The 20,811-nt window shown below is 43.4% G+C and overlaps 2 protein-coding genes across 2 annotated transcripts; both read left to right on the top strand.

Annotated features, from left to right (window-relative positions):
- The first annotated feature begins 1,766 nt into the window (after window positions 1-1,766).
- On the top strand, window positions 1,767-3,053 carry LOC119551752 (40S ribosomal protein S23). Its single transcript, XM_037861277.1, has 3 exons — window positions 1,767-1,890; window positions 2,313-2,472; window positions 2,703-3,053. The coding sequence occupies exons 1-3, from the start codon at window positions 1,770-1,772 to the stop codon at window positions 2,968-2,970; spliced, it is 549 nt and encodes a 182-aa protein (XP_037717205.1). The 5' UTR covers window positions 1,767-1,769; the 3' UTR covers window positions 2,971-3,053.
- A 4,201-nt stretch (window positions 3,054-7,254) lies between these two features.
- On the top strand, window positions 7,255-20,703 carry LOC119551845 (putative transcription factor SOX-15). The gene is made up of 3 exons (XM_037861418.1): window positions 7,255-8,372; window positions 17,390-18,075; window positions 18,966-20,703. The coding sequence occupies exons 1-3, from the start codon at window positions 8,320-8,322 to the stop codon at window positions 20,570-20,572; spliced, it is 2,346 nt and encodes a 781-aa protein (XP_037717346.1). The 5' UTR covers window positions 7,255-8,319; the 3' UTR covers window positions 20,573-20,703.
- The last annotated feature ends 108 nt before the right edge of the window (window positions 20,704-20,811 follow it).

Raw genomic sequence — 20,811 nt, forward strand, 5'->3', positions numbered from 1 at the left:
ATTCATTTAAAGGCCATGAACTGTAAGCGATCGCAAAGAGTGCCAAGTGCTTAAAGCAAAACCGATTTGCAGACCCTCTGGGATTGCGTTTTTATCAGTTTGCTGTTTATCCGTCTGGTGTTTATCCGGTTGCGGTGGCATTGTCTTCCGGGGGACTCTCGAACTTTGGTCTCTTTTGGGAACTTTATTATTGAATTGACTCAAGTACATTTTAGTATCGATATCGTTCCGGGTCAATTCCGCATTTTTAAGTTATTATATCGCAACGACCAATCAGCGAGCCGTGCGCTGAATTTGAGTTTTGATTGATAAGCCGCGGCTAGGTTCCCTCGAAAACCCCTTGCTGCGGCGATAAGCGTTCAAAATTTATATGGCCTTGTGTGGAACGTCATAAAAATATACTAGATTACAGAAATTTAATTTTTTTTTAGCATTGGCAGCCAACATCTTACCTAACTTGGCCGGATTTAGTGTTTAATCTAATCGGTTTAATACGACGGACATAAATATGTACTTCGGTCTCGATTTGGGTGCAACAAAAACATACGTGTAATATATTTAAAGCGAGCCTGTTATGCAAGAGTCTCCCAGACGCTTTCCAATTCATTCAGATCCAGGTTCATTATCAACTTACGCAGGTTTTCATAGAGCATCTTTCTTATCAGTGCAAGTCAATTTTGATTAGAAATTTCACTGATGAAATTTCATGTGAGCATTGGTCAGCAGAAAATTCTTAGTTATGTTAAAATCATTCCAGCGATATTATTCCCTTTCCCGCAAATTGAATACCAAGTAAATGATTCATATCTTCTAATTTTTTAATCAGAAAAAGTACAATTTTGTAACTGCGTGGTTTTTGGTTTTAGTTTGGTTTTTCGATTCGTAACTTCAGGGATAAAAATTCATACTTTATTTTAAATCATAAAATGAGCCAGCATCTCTTACAATCATATAAAAGCGAATACCAAAGAGATTAATCATATCTCTTAGTTATGTTAAAATAATTCCAGCCATATTATTCCCTTTTTCGAAAATCAAGTACCAAATGACTGAATCATATATTCTAATTTTTTTATCAGAAAAAGTACAATTTCTTAACTGCGTGGTTGGTTTGGTTTTTCGATTCGTAACTTCAGGGATAAAAATTCATACTTTATTTTAAATCATAAAATGAGCCAGCATCTCTTTCAAACACGTAAAAGCGAATACCAAAAAGATGAATCATATCATATCTTATCACAAAGGACAGCGACCAAAAAAATGTTGACGCATTTGTGGTGAAGCCCGGCTTGTAGTAATGTATGGAATTTACATTTATTTAAAGATTCATTTCTTATGTCGCATAAAGAGTTTATTTTTAATTTAAACATTGTTGTTTTGATTATTTTTTTAAAGAATTTTAAAAATCAGGTACCTTCTTGACACAATAAAACCAGGGATGCAGCTAAAATTGGTTTGAAACTTTGGTAGATCTATCTCATTTTGACAGTCGTTAGAGATGGTCACATTGTACAGCTAGCCAGAAAAAATGTGACCAAGTGGCAGCGTATCAACGGCGGGTTGTTTAAAACTCACCAACGTTCTGAAAAGAAAAAGTTTTGCCCCAATATACGAATTAAGCAATTGTGTCTTTACCTTGAACATTAACTTCTGAACAATATTAGATTAGATTAGAATATAGATTGTACATGTTTTTAATATAACAAACATATTAAATAAAAGGTTTAGCGACTTATCGATGTTAGCACAACCAATCGATACCATCCCCGATGGTTTTACGGCTCTACTGCGCGGCGGTCACACTGACACGCCCGCTGGTATTCCGCAACGGTCACTCTGCCTTCCTTCTTTTTATTTCCGCCGTTTGCCGAGAAAGTTGGAAAATCATGGGTGAGTTGCTGAAAAGCGTAGTTTTTGTGCGAAATAAGCGAAAAGCGTTTTCGCAGAGTGAACAAACGGAGCTGGCAATGCGGCGCGGCTGAAAGAGTAAGTGAATTTTCGCGGAAAGTGCTGAAATACTGGCAAATGCAAACAAGTCGGAGACTTGCGATTTCGCTGCCCCGAAATCTGGCAAAATCGAATGAATCTCTGGTGGAGTCGAGCAGAAATCTTGTTTTACACCAACAAGCGAGCTGCTTGCACACATCCCAAGAGTTATTTGCCAGGAAAATGCATTTGGCAGTATTTCCGAACCTGCGCGCTCTGTCTAACCTCAAAACCGAAGCCGCCTAAGCTGCCATTTGTTTACATTGTGTTGTTGCACTGCGGATCTGCATTGTCCATAACTAATCTATTTTGTTGGTTCCCCACAGGCAAGCCAAGAGGTCTGCGCACTGCCAGGAAGCATGTGAACCACCGTCGCGACCAGCGTTGGGCCGACAAGGACTACAAGAAGGCTCATTTGGGCACCAGATGGAAGGCCAATCCCTTCGGAGGTGCTTCCCACGCCAAGGGAATCGTCCTTGAGAAGGTGTAAGTATAACTGGTCTGCAGAAGTGAGTGTGTTTTCCCCCCATCCAGAGAAGAGATCCCACGTCTCGACGCCTCGCAGTATATTTTTGTGTTTTGTTGTTTTGGTCTCAAATCACAGGATTATACTGTGAGATGACAAGCGTGCCAGCAGCAAAAAGTGATTTAAGTGTTTTATTTTATTTCCCCCCTGCTTTACCATCCAAAACTAATCTATATTCCCCCCTCCACAGCGGCGTCGAGGCCAAACAGCCCAACTCTGCCATCCGCAAGTGCGTGAGGGTGCAGCTGATCAAGAACGGAAAGAAGATCACCGCCTTCGTACCCCGTGACGGTAGCTTGAACTACATTGAGGAGAACGATGAGGTCCTGGTCGCCGGTTTCGGTCGTAAGGGTCACGCCGTCGGTGATATTCCCGGTGTCCGTTTCAAGGTTGTCAAGGTGGCCAACGTCTCCCTGCTGGCCCTCTACAAGGAGAAGAAGGAGCGCCCAAGATCTTAGATGACCACGCATCTATTCTTTTTCCAGACAAGCAGAGTTAGGGTTTTACAAATCTAAATAAACAAAAAAAAAAAAGAAACAAACCTGTTAATGTTTCAATTAAATGTGATTTCGTTGACTATCTGTTTCGGCTTGCATGTTTTTGAGTTACCAAGTTGCAATAATGATTTTATATTTACTAAATAGCATTTAGACAGTTGTAATATCAAGAAAGGAGGAACATGTTATTGCTAGATTGGAGTTTATAAATAGATTCACAATGAAAATTCAATTGGCCGAATTTAAGGGGTAAATTCATTAATTTGCAGAAGCATTTTTAGATCTCGAGACAACTGACTACTATAACTCGTTTTGTAGTATACTGTATACATTTCAAGATAACTAAATAAATTGTGCTATGGTAAACTATCAAAACATTTTTGTTGTAGTATTCGCTGCACTTGAAAAGTGCACATAAATGCATTTTATTGTTTTGTAAGCTTTGTTATAAAAACATATTTTCGATTGGGTGATAGGCATAACTTATGTTACTTATAACTTATAAATTATAAAATAAAAATTGGAGAAAATTGGTATCAAGACAAAACAAGCTAAATCATTAAGATCTAGTCTTTTTGTGAAATTAAAAATTTGTGCAGACAAAGGATTTCTGAGTATTTAAAAAACAAACTATTTAAAAATAGTTCAAGAAAAATAATTAGTAGCATCATCAGATTTTGAAACTATCTGGCAACCATGTTAGTGCTACAAAGCGTACACCTGCGCGTGCTTTACAACACTGTAAGCCGCGGGAATTTGAATTCAAAATTTCAAGTATCTCACCCAAAACGTATAAAGAGTATAAAAATGTAGTTTTCATCCAGAAAACTATATATTCGAGTAATAACTTCATTGTCAACTCATTTGGCAGCCAAATTGTGCAATGCCGGAACACTCCCTCGTTGCGAACTCGGCGGTCTCCAGCCAGGCTCTCCTCGGTACCTACCGCAGTTGCCAAAGCCAAGTATTTCTTACATAACAGAACGGCAAGGCGGCATGAGCCTCGGAAACAGAAACAGACAGCCATCAATGCATGAGGCCCGGACCTGGACCAAAGCCAACGTGTGCCGGGCTTCATCAGCGATAAGGAGTCGCAAACTGCACCTCCTACCTGGCGGTGCACTGGGAGAAATCGGCGAGCCACAAACGAGTTTGATTGGCGGCACACTAAGCGAGATTTCTCGCAGTGCCCGGGTCCGATCTGCTTATCAATAATTTGTTTTTCTTTTCCTTTTGCCGCATTTAGGCAGAGATTCGCTGGCGATAGCCGCTCAAGTGTCACACGCCCACATTTTTGGAGCAGTCGATCGTCGATGGAGCGGCTATTTGCACATACGCCACGCCAATAAACTTGTACCCACCACCGAGGCACGCTTTGATCCGATCCTCATCCTCGTTCGCAATCTTTATCCCCCGCAACGCCCCAATCCCAATCCCGATCCGCTTCTCGGTCTTCAGTCTTTGGTCTTTGCTCTTCAGTCTCCAGTCTTCCGTCTTCCGTCTTCAGTCTCCTCGATCGGCACACGCTTGTGCAGCGATTCTCCCCTCGTTTTTGGGCTTTTCTTTCTTTTGGTCTGACCGATGCTCCGATGGTTGGATGTTTGGATGTTTTGGAACCTTTTGCCCGGTGCTCGGCCCCTCTGCACATAAATCCACGAATCCACGACTTGGTCTTCACTTCGCCGGCGGCAATTATCGCGATGTGATAAACAAATATTTTGCATCTATGGCAAGAAGAAGATGAAGAAGCGAAGAAGGCTTTCCCGGCATTCTGGCGCTTAATTATGAACTCCGGTTTGGCCCCCCAACCAAGTACGAGTTTATTATTATTATACCCGTTACTCGTAGAGTAAAAGGGTATACTAGATTCGTCGGAAAGTATGTAACAGGCAGAAGGAAGCGTTTCCGACCCCATAAAGTATATATATTCTTGATCAGGATCACTAGCCGAGTCGATCTAGCCATGTCCGTCTGTCCGTCTGTCCGTCTGTCCGTCTGTCCGTCTGTCCGTCTGTCCGTCTGTCCGTCTGTCCGTCTGTCCGTCTGTCCGGATGAACGCTGAGATCTTGGAAACTATGAGAGCTAGGCTATTGAGATTTGGCGAGCAGATTCCTGAGCTTCTTACGCAGCGCAAGTTTGTTTCAGTAGAGTGCCACGCCCACTCTAACGCCCACAAACCGCCCAAAACTGTGGCTCCTACAGTTTTGATGCTAGAGTAAAAATTTAAACTGAAATGAATTGTTCTCATCAATACCTATCGATTGACTTAAAAAAAAGTTTGCCACGCCCACTTTAACGCCCACAAACCGCCCACAAACGTCAAAAAATCGTAAGTATGAACGCGGATATCTCGGAAACTATCAAAGATAGAGTATTGGGATTTCAGATTTAGATTCCGTAGCCTTGTACGCAGCGCAAGTTTGTTATGCGAATATGCCACGCCCACTCTAACGCCCACAAACCGCCCAAGCCTGTGGCGCCCACAATTTTTATGCTAGATTAAAAATTTTAACTGAAATGTATTGGTCTCGTCAATGCCTATCGATTGATCCAAAAAAAAATTTGCCACGCCTACCCTAACGCCCACAATGCTTAAATCTGTCTTCCGCCGGTAGGTGGCGCATTTAAATCTCGCTTTGCTGCTTGCATATCTCCATTTCCCTTTGGTCCCTTTAGGTGAGTAACGGGTATCTGATAGTCGAGGTACTCGACCATAGCGTTCTTTCTTGTTAAATGCCCTGCGCGTGGCCGCATGCACTTTTACCTGCCAACGTACTTGACTCGTCTTCTGGGAGGTTCGTCGCTTTTTTCGCTTTATCTTTTTTCCCCCTGATATTTTGGGCTTGGCCTGAGCAGTTCGCTGGCAGCAGTTGTTGCAATATGCAATTTGGCTGCTTATCTCCAGCTGGATACCAATCAGCTTGGCCCCAAACTCCGGTGGGTGGAGAGTGAAATAAAAATTAAATATGGCTCTATTTGAATATTACTGGCCAGGTTGCAGGCGGTGCATTTTACTTGGGTTACAGGGGTAAAGTGGAGGAAATAAGTTCTGAAAAGCTAGATTTAGATGGAAATCTGCATATATGATTATTTTAATATATCTATAGTAAGTTTCTAAATGGAATGAGCAATTTATTTCGGAATCGATAGCAAAATATATTAGTTTCTTGGTAGCTGTTTTATAAATTGTACTTCTTTTTGTTCTTATATCGATTCTTCATAAAAATGCTTATTAAAGATCTTCTATACTCCTCATTTGAGTTCCTGAAGCTTTTATTATATAAGATCTTTATAACGTCGTTAATTACAGAACATGGTATATACTCCTCATTGGAGTTCCTGAACCCCTTTTTAATCATCTGTCCAATTAGACTCTTGGTAATTAAGCAAATCTAGGTTTAGTTTTACAAATCTCTTTGAAACGCCTTCCCTTCCCTTCTAAACACCCTCACATTACCTTTGATTAATGACTTTCGTTGCTTTCCTTTTGGCAAGATTGCCTATTTAAACATTTCCGAATCTTTACCGAATCTCTCTCTAAAAGACTGTGCCCCATTTGATCCAAATAACACCCTTTCCCAGAGGTTCCGCACATTACGATATTTGCATATGGAATGGGCTTCCGTGTATGGGTGAGATCCCCTTCTCGAGTATTTGTGGCCAGCATAACACACAGATACAACTGTATGTATAGACCCCAACGACATTGGGGCCTCCACCAATTGAAACAAACCAAATGCAAAGTCGTCTCTCCCACAACAAATGGATCGGGGAACAGGTTTTCCATTTCTGAAAGTGAGACTGAGGCTCTTTCGTTGAGATGGCGAGAGAACGGATGAATATTAAATAAGGTTTGTTTCATTAGATTCAAAAGAACTTGCCGCTGGTGGGGGCTACGATCAGAGCAAGGGTACGGAATGGTATGGGGTATGGTATAGGGTATGGTATGGTATGGTATGGTATGGTATGGTATGGGAGTCAGAGTCTGAGCCCAGTCACCTGGGCTTGGACCTGAGCCACTTGCTCGTTCCGCTTTGCTGAGCAGCTGCTGCCGCTCTCTGGCCGCTCTGGCCCAAGACTGCGCGAAAGGTTTCGATTCCGACCGTGCGCTTTCAGCTTTTCGCTTTTTGGCCTTATGCATCGGGTCTGAAGGCAGAGACACCGCCTCACCTCAGTTCACAATCTCTGAGCTCGAGAGAGCGTTGATCGGTCGCCGAGTTTAGTTGGCCTGCGGTTCGTCATCAGCGTGGTTCATGCGGCTCCGACTTTGAATTCCGACATCGACTTCGAATCCGATCAAAAGCTCAAACTGAAACTCAAACTCTGACTCTGAATCGCGGGCCTTAGTAGTAGCTGGTAGCTCTCCATTGACATCGCCATCTGCGTCCCCGGTTGTAATCATAAATATATCTACATACAGACTGTATGTACATAGGCCCAGTTAGTTAGTGGTTGCTGTTGCTGTTGTGCCGTGCATTTTCATTTTCCCAAGAGTGTTGTTGCTGTCACAGCGTCCGCTGTTTGTATCTTGTGAAATGTCGAAGCCCTTGATTTTGGCCAGGCTATACGATCATTAGTCGAGCCGAAAAAACGAACGGAAAAGTGATCTCGAAAGGAACCAAATTTGGTATAAAACCATATCTTCCCAAACGGTTTCAGAGATAACCGGAAAAACTATTTTTCAAAGCTACCGGGTTTTGAAAGTAACGGTAAAAACCAAGTGCCAAACGAATCGGTTTTTGAAAGTGCCAATTTCAAAGTGTTACAAACGCAACGGGTTTTCGAAAAAAGTATAACCAACGATAAAGAAAACCCCCCCCCAGTGAAGAGTGAGAATAAAATATATCCACATCGTTAGGCGATTGCAAAATCGTGGCCAAAATGTGGGTTAGGGTCTGAGCCAGAAACAAAACAAAATCTGACAACAAATGGACGCAAATTCACACATGCAGTGGCACATAAATTTATGGTTGGAACTGTAACTGGGCAAAATGCTTGGCCCGGCAACTGGTAGCAGCAGCAGTAGTAGAAGCACCACCGAACAACCCACTAAACCACCCACCACCACCCACAAACCAACCCACCGACAAAGGGAAAAAACTAACGGAATAATGCAACATTAAGCAAAATGCTGCTGGCCCTGCAAAAGCAAAGCCCCGACCAACAACAATTTCAACCTGCCACCACCGACGTCAACATTAGCAGCAGCAGCAACAACAGCAACATTAGCAGCAGCAGCAACAACTGCAACTGCAACTGCAACAACATCAACGTCACCGTTACCACGAACGTCGCCGTTGCCGTATAAAAATGGAACCCTCATATGATCACGAACATCCACATCATCTGCTAACAAATTACAAGTAATATTTACATTTTTCCCATGCTAAAATTTTTTTCTCGCTGTTTAATTATATCCAACCGAAGCGAAGATACATATCTTCAAGATAATAACCATAATGAAAAATGGAAAAGGCGCTCGTGTAGTGGTGAAGAAATTCTCTAGATCGTAGGTATATATATACAGTCGTGTACATGGGCCCATGACTGGGGACTTTTCAAGACTTAGTCAGTCACAGATACAGATACTAAGATACTGGCGGCGGGCACGACAGCGAGATACACCGTCGGGGATGTTGAATAGCATACAAAAAGAAAAAAACGGGTATACTTATATGTATATATAGGGGTTATAGTATATAGTACCTGGGAATTTGCTTAGATTTTCCTTGGTGTGGCCCCAGTTTTCAGACCCCGCAGCACTTGCACTTGTATTCGTATCCGCTTCTCGCTTCACTGTGTGAGTTCTCCTCTCCCCGTCTCTACGTAAACGTAAATATGTAAATGGTCGGCTGCGAATAACTTAAGAACCGTCTTCGGACTCGGTTCGAAATTGGTCAAGTGGAAAGTAAACCAAGACTCCGGAGAAGACGGGGGTGTAGACCCTGGGAAAAAGCGGAGGGCAAGAACGCATAAAAGCCCCGAAAGAGGTTTTCATTTCTGTATATTTTTGGGCCAGAGGTCATACGTCTTTGACCATTAAAAAGATTTAGCTCCGATCTACACAGCATGATAGATACGCATTAGATTTTAATATCCGTATATATAGTACATCCCCTATACCCCCCTATATATATATATTTCCCATTTAGCTGACTGACTTTCGTAGTTTCCGACGGGAAATTCCCGTCTACAAATTGGCTGAAATTATGAATGGAAATGAAGCCATGAAATTAAATGAAGTACAGATGAAAAGCTCCGATAGATCCGCACACTTTTCGTAAGAAATATAAAAACCCGAAACACCCCAATGATTTCACGGGCGAAAGCTTGTCGCATTTTTCGTCACATTTTTCGAATCTTCCTGCTTGGGATTGGCTCAGCACGTGACAGGGCCACAAATCAACTCGATTTGATGCCATTTCATTCAATTTGATATTTTATGGCTCCCCCATAAATCAAGTCAAGGCTTCGATCTACCTATACTTTGCTAACTTCGTTTTCAATCTAAATAGTTTTTCACATAAATATAAAATTCAACAAGAAAGAACGCTATGGTCGAGTACCTCGACTATCAGATACCCGTTACTCACCTAAAGGGACCAAAGGGAAATGGAGATATGCAAGCAGCAAAGCGAGATTTAAATGCGCCACCTACCGGCGGAAGACAGATTTAAGCATTGTGGGCGTTAGGGTAGGCGTGGCAAATTTTTTTTTGGATCAATCGATAGGCATTGACGAGACCAATACATTTCAGTTAAAATTTTTAATCTAGCATAAAAATTGTGGGCGCCACAGGCTTGGGCGGTTTGTGGGCGTTAGAGTGGGCGTGGCATATTCGCATAACAAACTTGCGCTGCGTACAAGGCTACGGAATCTAAATCTGAAATCCCAATACTCTATCTTTGATAGTTTCCGAGATATCCGCGTTCATACTTACGATTTTTTGACGTTTGTGGGCGGTTTGTGGGCGTTAAAGTGGGCGTGGCAAACTTTTTTTTAAGTCAATCGATAGGTATTGATGAGAACAATTCATTTCAGTTTAAATTTTTACTCTAGCATCAAAACTGTAGGAGCCACAGTTTTGGGCGGTTTGTGGGCGTTAGAGTGGGCGTGGCACTCTACTGAAACAAACTTGCGCTGCGTAAGAAGCTCAGGAATCTGCTCGCCAAATCTCAATAGCCTAGCTCTCATAGTTTCCAAGATCTCAGCGTTCATCCGGACAGACGGACAGACGGACAGACGGACAGACGGACAGACGGACAGACGGACAGACGGACAGACGGACAGACGGACATGGCTAGATCGACTCGGCTAGTGATCCTGATCAAGAATATATATACTTTATGGGGTCGGAAACGCTTCCTTCTGCCTGTTACATACTTTCCGACGAATCTAGTATACCCTTTTACTCTACGAGTAACGGGTATAATGACCAATAAACAAGCATCTGTATATGTGGATTTCCAATCAAGTTTGGCAATTAATTAAGATTTCACTGTGACTAAGCTGGGTAGGAAATCTTTAGTGATTAAATAAGCAATGGTGCCTTCCTATTTTCTATTAAAATATTTCAATAATTGACCGTGGTTGACCATAGTTGACCATAGTTCCTGGATACTCAATATGCAATGTCATTGACGTACACCCTGCCATTAGGAAACATAGACATGATATTTTCTGGACTTTCCCTTAGTTCCCTTAGTTCACAAGCAGGAACTAAAGCTTTTCATTGACGTAGAAGGAGATTCCAATGGCAGAGACTTCTTGGAAGCAAGAGATAAATCTTTTAAAATGTGTATAAATCGTGTGTCGACAGGTTAATTGGTTAATTGTATTGATGAATCTGAGGCTATATAAAGAAAAACTTAAATAGATTGCACTCCGTTCTTCAAAAAAAGAACACTGCATAGAGGCTGGGAAAAGAATTTCGCATATTCATATTTAAAAAAAGAAAATATTTTGTAAACTTTAATATTGAACAAAGAGTATGACTTAGTTATCTTAAACGATGACAATTGATTAATATTAATTATTATTTCGTCGTAATCGACAACTTTGAACTGGTGGATGTTCAGGACTACTTAAACTTCCTTTACTTTTGTTTAAAATATGATGAAACCTTAAATGCAAATCTGTAGAATGAAACCTAAGCTATTTATTGATATACATCTTAGTAAAATTGAACACTTATTCTCAAGTATATCTTAAATCAAAACATAAAATATTAATATTACGCTTTTAAATTGAAAACTAATCATGAAGATATGCTATATCCTTATAAACAAAAATATATAGCAATGGCCTGCAAATTTTGTTCTTCAGTGTTAATATTGATTAATAAGATTTGGACATAAGCCAAATGATAAAGTGACAAGCGATAAAGTGTGATTTGTGAAGTTAAACCTTTTCACAGTTTATTAGATTCGGTTACTTACAAACAAAAATGTGTACGATTTTTTAAAATTATACAAAATGTTTTACTTTCCGCAGATCGCATACAAAATTTGTATAGTCAATATTTGCACAAAGTAAATGTGTTCGTAGTTATTAAGAAAAGTTCGTAAGATTTTAACACTTATCTTCCAATTTGTCTAACAATTAGGAAGTGGAGCTTAAAAATAAATTCTAAAATGTATTTCAATATATTTAGATTAAGCAAAACATTTTAAGACTTTAAGGCACGCAATATTTTAAAAATTATTTAGGGTACGCATTTTACTGGTACTGTTTCCGATATTCAAAGTTCAGTTGCATAAACTGAACTAATGTAAGAGATGCTTAAATATGTTTTTCTAACTTTGACGATGGCAGTTTTTTGTAGACAAAATCAAGTTCAGTGCGCTCTATTTAATATGTACAAATACTAATAGTCTTGTTCACATTTGGTGTTGCTCAAAGGCTATTCTTTTTACAATAACTATCTCAGAAGTTAGGATACCTTATGACCAATAGTGTTTTGACCACCGAACGTTTTTCATTGGTAAACAACCCCAAACTGGTCTTTCAAACAACTAATAAGTATAATTGACATGAGCTACATAACCGTTTTCTGCCCAATTACATAATGGAAAACGTGTAAGGTAGTCCGCACCCCCCAAAACCATTTTACCCTTAACAGAAATCAGGACTGAAGTCAAGAACTGGACACAACTCGCTTGGAACCCTGTAACCACCCTGATTAAGAGTCCGGTTCCCGACTAGTTGTTTTCGATTCCACCAACTAGCTAAGTACAGATCCTCCACATGCAATTACTCTACTTACTGGTACGAGCATGTAGCACTGCCTCCATTTCCATTTCCATGCAATCCATATAATTTAGTATACCCCATCAACCTGCGAGGGTGTATCTGTATCTGTACCAGTATCTACATGTATTTTCCGCTGCGTGTGCTGGTGTGCGTGCTAAAATCCATTAAATTTTTGTATCTTTTTTATGCTCTTAAAATCGCTTGTGTGAGAACTGGGTCTTCGTTGTTTCTTCGATGGATGGGATGGGATGGTGGGGCTTCAAGAGAGGTGGACTGGGGGATCGGGATCCCAGCGACGACAGCCGCAATATAAACCTCATTAGCCGAACGAAACTTTGCCGACTTCGGCAACGCTCGGCCCTCGAAGATGGATGGTGATGATGATGCTTCGCTCTTCGCTTGCTTCATTAGTTTAATTATGTATGCCCAGATCCTATATATACGGTCTGTATATATATATGTATACCCAATCCATTGTGCGTACCGATCTCATTCTCATTCGCAGCGCAGCAGGTAGAGCTCACCTTAGCTCACCTTCATGTTCATGTTCATTAAAGCTAAGATGGCGGCTCTTTGGGCCCGGATGCTGGGCTGTTTATGCTTATTGGTCAACAGCATCTACATATATATATATATATGTTTATATAGGCGGCCATGCATATGTATGCGTAAATGGCCGATCCGATCGGCCGACAACTCATACTCATCGCGGGCCTGCGAGACCGGGCCTGCGTCGTTAAGTTATTCAAGTACATCACACCTGGGCCGCAACTCTGCAGCTCTGCAAGTATACGTATTCCCGTACCTGCACCTCTTACCTCCAACTGGAACTGGGCCCAAGTCGTGCCAAGTCGTTTGGGCCAAACTCGTTTTCTTGGCTCTGGAAATCTGTTTTGTATTCGGGTTGGGGCGCCTGCAGCCACAGCAGGCAGCCAATAGACTGCAAATGGAGCAAATGGAGAGCTGCGGCAGATGCCTCTTCGCCAGGCGCTGGCCACACCCACCCCAGCCTCCTCCTCCTCCTCCTCCGACCTGCATCCTCCTTTGACTGTGGCCGAAAACCAAAATGGCTTTTATTACCTTGCCGCACCGCTTACATCCATACCGATGCCAAGCAAACTGGCCCAATGCGATCGCAGATGAGGCGCCAAATGATTTGCCATTCTAGGCATGCAGCTCTTTGGTGGCCAGATCATGGGGGTTAAGCTATGCAGTCGAGCAGTGATTAGTTCTGAATACAGCTCACAATCAGATCTAAATAAATTATATATCAAGGTTGTTAATTAGCATGTTTGCTGGGCAGAAGCTTTCTAAAATGTATATGAGGGCAAGCTGGGTTACTAATGGGGTGTATCTTGATGGGAACATTGGTAAAAGGGTTCAATCGAACATTTAAAATAAATATATATTAGTTTCTTATAGGGAATATACAATGAAAAAGTTTAATATAATAGTTCACTTATTTTTAATGAGAAGTAGGTCTTGAATAATGAATATTTTTAAGTCCTTGGAAATTTGTGATTAGCAGTTGTACAGCTCGCACTAAACCTAAACCAAGTTCTGCAGTTTAAGTCACAACTTATTTCTGACAAGTACCCAAAACACTGCACTACCGATTTCCATATCAATGTCTAAATCGGTCTATGAAACCAAAAAAAAAAGAGGGTCTAACAAATCTGCCAAATAATAGAATGCCATTGTTCTTCAGTCCGACTCTGATCCCCCAGTGATTGTTTAGAATCCGAGACAAATCTGCCCAATTGTTGTCACATACCTGTCCACAACTCAGAGGATCCCCCGTAGCCCCCATCTGCCGAATTGTCCGGCGGCTAGACAAAGGTATTGACAGCTCACCGTAGCGGTGGATCTGTCTTAATTACTGTCCTATTTGCTGGAATGTCAGTATGTCAGGCCAAAGTTATGCGGCCCCCGAAACGCTTTCTAAAATTAGCCAGGAATATGGAAGAAAATGTATATGGATTAAGGGGAGGCCAATGCCAACTCTTTATTAACAACTCCTGTGACAATTGTCCCCCCCCCCCCCATCTCATATATACATAAATATGTATGTATGCATCTGATTTTCGGGATAGGGGTCCGGATCCTCCGACTTAAAAGGCTGTCTTGAGCAGCGCGGCAGAGCGTCACATGAATCACAATATGCTAAAGCGCCTGACACTCTCCAGATCAATGCGGCTTCTTCGGTTGGGAGTTAGCGGCTCCTGAATGAAGCCAAAGCCAGGGGCTTGTTAAAAGGGAGGAGTTGCCTACTTTTGTGGCAGCTTCAAGGGGAGTCCCCTTCCGCCCGCTGCTGCCTCCTCCTCCTCCAAATACCCCTTTCCACTTTTACCGGGGACCACAGCCACCAGAGAAGTCGATGTTGTCGTAAACAAAACGTTCCATGGGTCCCCAACTCGGCGGCGGACATCGAGTACTCGGACTGGGGACTGGGGACTTTTGGCCAGGGGGACTGGGGGACAGAGGATGGCTAAGGAGGCTGGCCGCAATGTGGAATATGTGGCATTTTGCAAAGATGTTGACATTTTGCGCGCATAAAAATGCCAACTTACCGGCCACTGTATGTGTCCTATTTTAAAATCAGGGCCATGGCTAAGAAGCCGAAACCGAAACAGAAACCCAAGCTAAAGCTGAAATCTCAAGCTGAAGCTGGCTAAGCTCCGCTTTCGTGGATCGTGAGCGGGCTTAGGATAAAGCCAGACCGACTTCGACCAGACAGCCGACAGTTGGGACAGGTTGGACAGCGGCGAATGGACGGACGTTCCATGTGGAGGTACCACAGGACGGTATAATTTTGTGTACCCCTTTTGGCCAAGCTGGCCAAGTATTTAGCGGCAGCGGCAGCGGCAGCCGCAACCGAATATCAAAAACGTAACGACGTCACCGAAAACCCTCAATAAATTATCGAGCCTTCAGCCAGGGCTGGTCCTTTCCAACATTCAGATGGGGCCAAGGGGGCTATTGAAGGGGTTCGGTTACGGTTTGGCCAACATAAAGGGTACTCCACAGCCGAAATTTGCAACTTTGGCGGCATTGTCAAGGAAGAAAGTCGCCGAAACTAGAGCGCCTAGCTGAAGACAAGGAAACTTGGAGGAGGAAGCCAAGAAAGACTATCTAGAAAGACTAAAGAGTTCGGGTCTCAAAGGCCAGAAGAATTAGAGCTAGGAAACTAAGAGCTCAGTGGCTGGAAGCCCGGATCCAAAGGCAAACAATTAGGCCCAGTGGTTCTGGTAGGTAGGCAAAAGAGGCTATAGAGGCTATAGCGTCTATAGAGTCTATAGAGGCCACAGTCGGCAGCGGCACACAATAGACCAAAAGTGTAGTGGGCAGCAATAAATTCAAACGGTAACAAATCGAGGAGATCGAGGGAGCACGCATACTGCGGCATGGCTCTCGATCCCCAAAGGATCGAAAGTCGGGATCTCGGGAGCTTTGGGTAATATTTAAACTTGTCGTTCGGTTCTGCTCTCCATGCTCCCAATGCTGCTGAATTCTTGGAAGGCGAATTACTTTGAAATGTGTCGATATGTCGCAAGTTTTAAAAGTTATGCATAAAGGTCCGGTATGGCGAGGCAAGGCAAGGCAAGGCAAGGCAGCCCAGACTGCGGCCAGCCTCATTCTCATTCTCAGTCTCATTCCCGATCTGAGTCGCGGTCTGGTCCAGAGTCCCCATCTCCATCTCCGTCCCAGTCTGAATCCCAGTCTGGGTACCAGCTTCTGCTCCAGCTTCTTTGCTTACTCCGCGACGGTGGCTTGTTGAAGTCGAAGCGGCCTCCTTTGATAATACAATAGCTGCACGCGCCCAATTTACATTTATGTCCGCTGACATTAAGGAGCGCACCGATCCAGGGAGCCCATGGGCGAACCGTTCCGTTCCGATCTCGAGTTCCAGTTTGTGTCTCTCTGGTGTCTGATAAATGCAAAGCCATAGGTACACCTTCCCTCGATTTCCCCTGTATCCCCCATATCCTATCCCCCACATCCGTATACCCCCTGCTTTTGGGCTCCTCTGTGCGTGCCAGCGACGCGAAAATTGTCAACGTATTTAGCAGCCCTTTTAAATATCATTATAAAGAACACTGCGACGGACATTTTTGCCGACGGTACGTAATTTCCAGCAGTAGCCTCTTGTTCTCTTAAAAGAGAGGGATTAACAACGATCATGAATGTGATACGAGGCGGGAACTCGACTTGAGCGATAACTCCATCTTGATTGGGGCTTATAGATTGTGTGTGCTCTATTTACAGATATCTTTAGGTACAGTTATAGCCATTAACAGATTAGGGCTCAACGAGATCTGTATGGGCAAACACGAGATAGATAAGACAATTAAGGGTTAATCGACATAGTTAGCAATCAGATAATTTAAGGGGAATATGTTTAAGATCATTTGTTAAGTTATCCACTGCGGGTCATTTTTCAAAGGATATTTCAAAGTTTTATTTAAGATAAGTCGATAAGGGGTTAAGCAAAATTTTTAGCAGTTTAATCATTTTTGGGCTAAAACTTAAGTAACCGATAATTTATTAAAGATTTTTTTTTATGTTGTCCTCTGCCGATCAATATTAAAATAATGGTTGGAACGTTAGTTCAAGGGGCTTTGTTTTAAAGTTAACAAACTTATAACAAAATTTAAAAATCATTCGATGTATAATGTTCGCTTTAATATTTACTTAAAACTTACTTAAACCCACTTATATTTAAGACACGGATACGTTTTAATATCAAATCCATATTTACTCAAATTTTGTATTATGTTTGTTTTTAAATGACTGACATTGAATTTGCGCTCCACATGGCTTTAACGATAATTCGAGATTATGGATTTTTTATTTATAAAAAAGTATATTACTTTTAAAATAAAATATATAATTGAAACAATTTTTCGTTTGCCCTAACAAAATATAATAACCTTATTTACGTTTTCGCACTTCAGATATATACTAATTTGAATTCGTATTAACTCATATTTTATTTCGTTGTTTGATATTAAAAGACTGACATTAAATTGTCGTAGTAAGCACAGAGCGTCAATCTTTGCAAAAGGAAATAACATGTCCCTATCACCATTTTATCAATATCTTAATTTCTTGGTTAACTTCCTTCCAGCTCTAAGAAGTACCCTCACGTGTCGCGGACTCCGGAGTACAGCCACTCCACTGGCAGCGATTATCCGGAGCACGGCGGCTACCTGACGGATGGGCGTCTGATGCACGAGGGCAACAGCGAGGCCGGGATCTACCATGTGCGCCAGGGCAGTGAGCACTCCTCGCCCAGTCTGCACTCGCCAGCCATACAGAGTTCCGGATACGAGAACGAGCACCTCAACGAGGCTGTTCTGGCGGCGCACAGCCACTCGCCCATGCCGATGGTGTCCAGTGCCTATGTGGGCGGAGGCACTGCGTCCGGATCGCTGATCAACAGCAACATCCCCCTGCTGGGTGGCGGCAACTCGGTGCTCAACAAGTTTCTGTCGCATCCACACGCCGGGATGGTGGGCGGAGGATCCGCCTCCATGGAGGACTGCACCTCGCACTCACCCATCGAACCGGCGTCCATGTGGAGCTACGACTACAAGGGCGAGCTGTGCGCCCCGAACTGTGGCTATCTGGAGCGGCACAAGCCGCTGCCCGCCGACCTCAAGTACCGGCCCGGCGGAACCCAGTCAAAAAGTGCCAAAGAATCGCGCATCCGGCGGCCAATGAACGCCTTCATGGTCTGGGCCAAGATCGAGCGCAAGAAGCTGGCCGACGAGAATCCCGACCTGCATAATGCGGACCTCAGCAAAATGTTAGGTGAGCCATCGTCAATTACATACTAATTGTATATTTCGGCTTAAGTGCCTAAAGAGGTTATTCCATTACAAACCGATCCCCTCTTACTAAGTGCCTGTTTAATTTGCATGACATTTTTCTTAAAGAAACTGTTTGTCAACTAACTACAAGTATCAGATATCGTAGAAATTCAATTCTTGTGTTATCTTTGTTATACATACGTACAATTGTTCAGTTTTGTTTTCAAAATGTTGGTTAGGTTACCTTTAGTTTCTTAAAATGTAGTACATTTCTTTATTCCTCAATGCAACTCATTTTTTATTGAAAGTTTTTTCCACTGAAACCTTTAAATTGAAACTTTTATATCTCATTCGCGGGCCGAAGGACTTTAGCCTTCAGCGCCCCATCTTTTAATTTGTTAAAAAAAAAATATATATATATCATTCGGTTAAAGAGTAGGAACTTAAAGAAAATTGAGATCATTGAGATCAATTGTTATATATTAAAGAACGGAAAGATTAAAAAAAATTTTTTTTTTTTTTTTTTTTGTGCGATAAAATCATGAACAATTTCGTACATTTCTTATCATCACACTTTTCAACACCGTTTTGCGTTCGTTGTTAAACTTTTCCAACAGTTTTTTCTGGGTCTATTAAAAATCTTATTCTAAAAAATCCATTAAACGTTTGGATAAACAATTAACCCCAAAACTTTTTGACATTTATCAATTTTAAACATTCTTTTAACTCGACTGACCATAAGCTAAGATGAAAAGCAATGATTTGGTGCAAAATACTACTTATATTATTAAATACAAAAATAAAATGTCAGAAACATTACCAAGATAAATTGTTTATAGCGATAAATTAAACCTAATCCCTTAACATGTTATATCTTTACCTTCACCGCAGGAAAAAAATGGCGTTCGCTTACGCCGCAGGATCGCAGGCCCTACGTGGAGGAGGCGGAGCGTCTGCGGGTGATTCACATGACGGAGCACCCGAACTACAAGTACCGACCCCGGCGGCGCAAGCAGTCCAAGCTGCGGGCCATGCAGCCGGGTGGCAAGGAGCAGAGCGAGAGCTCACCCAATCCGGGCACCGGTGGATCCAAATCGAACCCAAAGCTGGCCACGCCTCCGTTGGCCACCGCCTCCTCCAACTACACAACGCCCAGCCACGACGAAAGCACCTGCAACTCTACGAACCAGAATCCAGGTGGTGGCCACTACGAACAGCCGCTGAAGCCCACATACTCGCCCAGTTCGGTGGACTGCTACAGCAATGCGGACAGCACGGAGCAGATCGAATCCCTGGCCGCCAATTGTGCGCCCGCCCTGCTCAACGAGTCCACGCCCACGGGCGGTGGCTACGACAGCTCCTTGTTGCTGAAGAAGCTAACGAAGCCATCGCCTAGTCGAGCGGCCAAGTCGCGCCAGGAGAAGCTCTCCAAGTCGGAGGAGAAGAGCAAGGGTCAGTCGCAGGGGCAATCACAGCAGAGTCTGTATGCCGCCTCCTATCCACTGGCACCCACATCCGTGGCCGTGGTGGCAGCCCGGGGAATGTACGTGACGTGCAACAATCGTGGATTGCTAGATCATGGTCACTCCGTCAAGGGCACCTTCTATCCCCCGGTTTCCGTTTCCGAGGAGGACAGCAGCTCCTCGATGCGAAATAGCATAAGTGCTATGCAGCAGCAGCAGCAGCAGCACTGTAATCTGGCCACGACCACACCCTCCAGCTCCGCCGGTCCCATTTCCTCCAGCGAGATGAGCAGCTACACGGTCTCCATGGCGGACAACTGCGGCAACCTGAGGCTCAGCATGAATGAGCTTTCCGGCAATGAGTACTCCCTGCCCAGCGCCAATGCCTATGGGATGCAGTACGAGGATTTCCTGCGCTATCAGAGCAACGATCTGGACTACTCGACGTCGTCGGCGGTGGAGCACAAGGAACCCTCGCCGGAGGCGGCGAGTGGCCAGAAGTGCCTCAAATACCCGGACACGAATCAGAACTACGATGACTACGAGGCGGAGGCCTATAGTAACGCCATGCTGCCGGCCACGGCGGCCAGCTACTACACCCAACTTCCGTATCCGCCCACTTCCCTCACCGCCTTCCCCCTCCAGCTGGCTGTGCCGTTCCAGCAGACAGGAGCAGCGGGTGCCTACGGAGCTCAGCCCATGCAGGGGGGCTACCTGCACTACGGGAACTATGGAGGCTACGAGGGAATGGGTGCCCAGCCGCAGACCCAAAGCCAAGCGCCCGTCCAGCAGCAACAGGCCTCGCACTCGGCTCCGCCTTCCCTGTCAGCGATCCCAGCTCCCAACCAGACGGTGACCTCGAATCCGGCTGCCATGCAGCAGCATCATCACCATCACTTTGGACCTGGACCCGGAATGGTGGGCGTAGGCGTGGGCGTGGGAGTCGGGGAGATGCTCTTCGAGCAGCAGCAGCGCAAAGACGATGAGATTAGCAACATTTTGGCGGGAGTGCGCAAGACCTGCTACAGCAACTGACTCTGATCGGAGGTTTGTAATTTTGGTAACTAGAGTTTAGAGAGTGGTTTAGGTAGTCTTAAGATTGACCCCGCGCACCCACAATGTTCTTCCAGCCCCCCGTCCCTAGAGCCTAGACCTAGAACTCTTTGAATTGTACAATTATTAGAACTTTATAAATATGAAATTTATATCATGATACAAAATAAAACAAAAAAAACAAAACGAAATAAAGTAAATCCTAAGTAATCGAAACGCAT

The sequence above is a fragment of the Drosophila subpulchrella genome, chromosome 2R (genome assembly GCF_014743375.2).
Source record: "Drosophila subpulchrella strain 33 F10 #4 breed RU33 chromosome 2R, RU_Dsub_v1.1 Primary Assembly, whole genome shotgun sequence".
Lineage (NCBI taxonomy): Eukaryota > Metazoa > Arthropoda > Insecta > Diptera > Drosophilidae > Drosophila > Drosophila subpulchrella.

Bases quoted from the DNA above. Each gene is read 5' to 3' on its own strand.
- LOC119551752 (XM_037861277.1), top strand. From the start codon at position 1,770: ATGGTTTTACGGCTCTACTGCGCGGCGGTCACACTGACACGCCCGCTG. The intron at 1,891-2,312 runs GTGAGTTGCTGA...GGTTCCCCACAG, and splicing joins AGAAAGTTGGAAAATCATGG to GCAAGCCAAGAGGTCTGCGC. The intron at 2,473-2,702 runs GTAAGTATAACT...CCCCCTCCACAG, and splicing joins GGAATCGTCCTTGAGAAGGT to CGGCGTCGAGGCCAAACAGC.
- LOC119551845 (XM_037861418.1), top strand. From the start codon at position 8,320: ATGGAACCCTCATATGATCACGAACATCCACATCATCTGCTAACAAAT. The intron at 8,373-17,389 runs GTAATATTTACA...ACTTCCTTCCAG, and splicing joins CATCTGCTAACAAATTACAA to CTCTAAGAAGTACCCTCACG. The intron at 18,076-18,965 runs GTGAGCCATCGT...CCTTCACCGCAG, and splicing joins GGACCTCAGCAAAATGTTAG to GAAAAAAATGGCGTTCGCTT.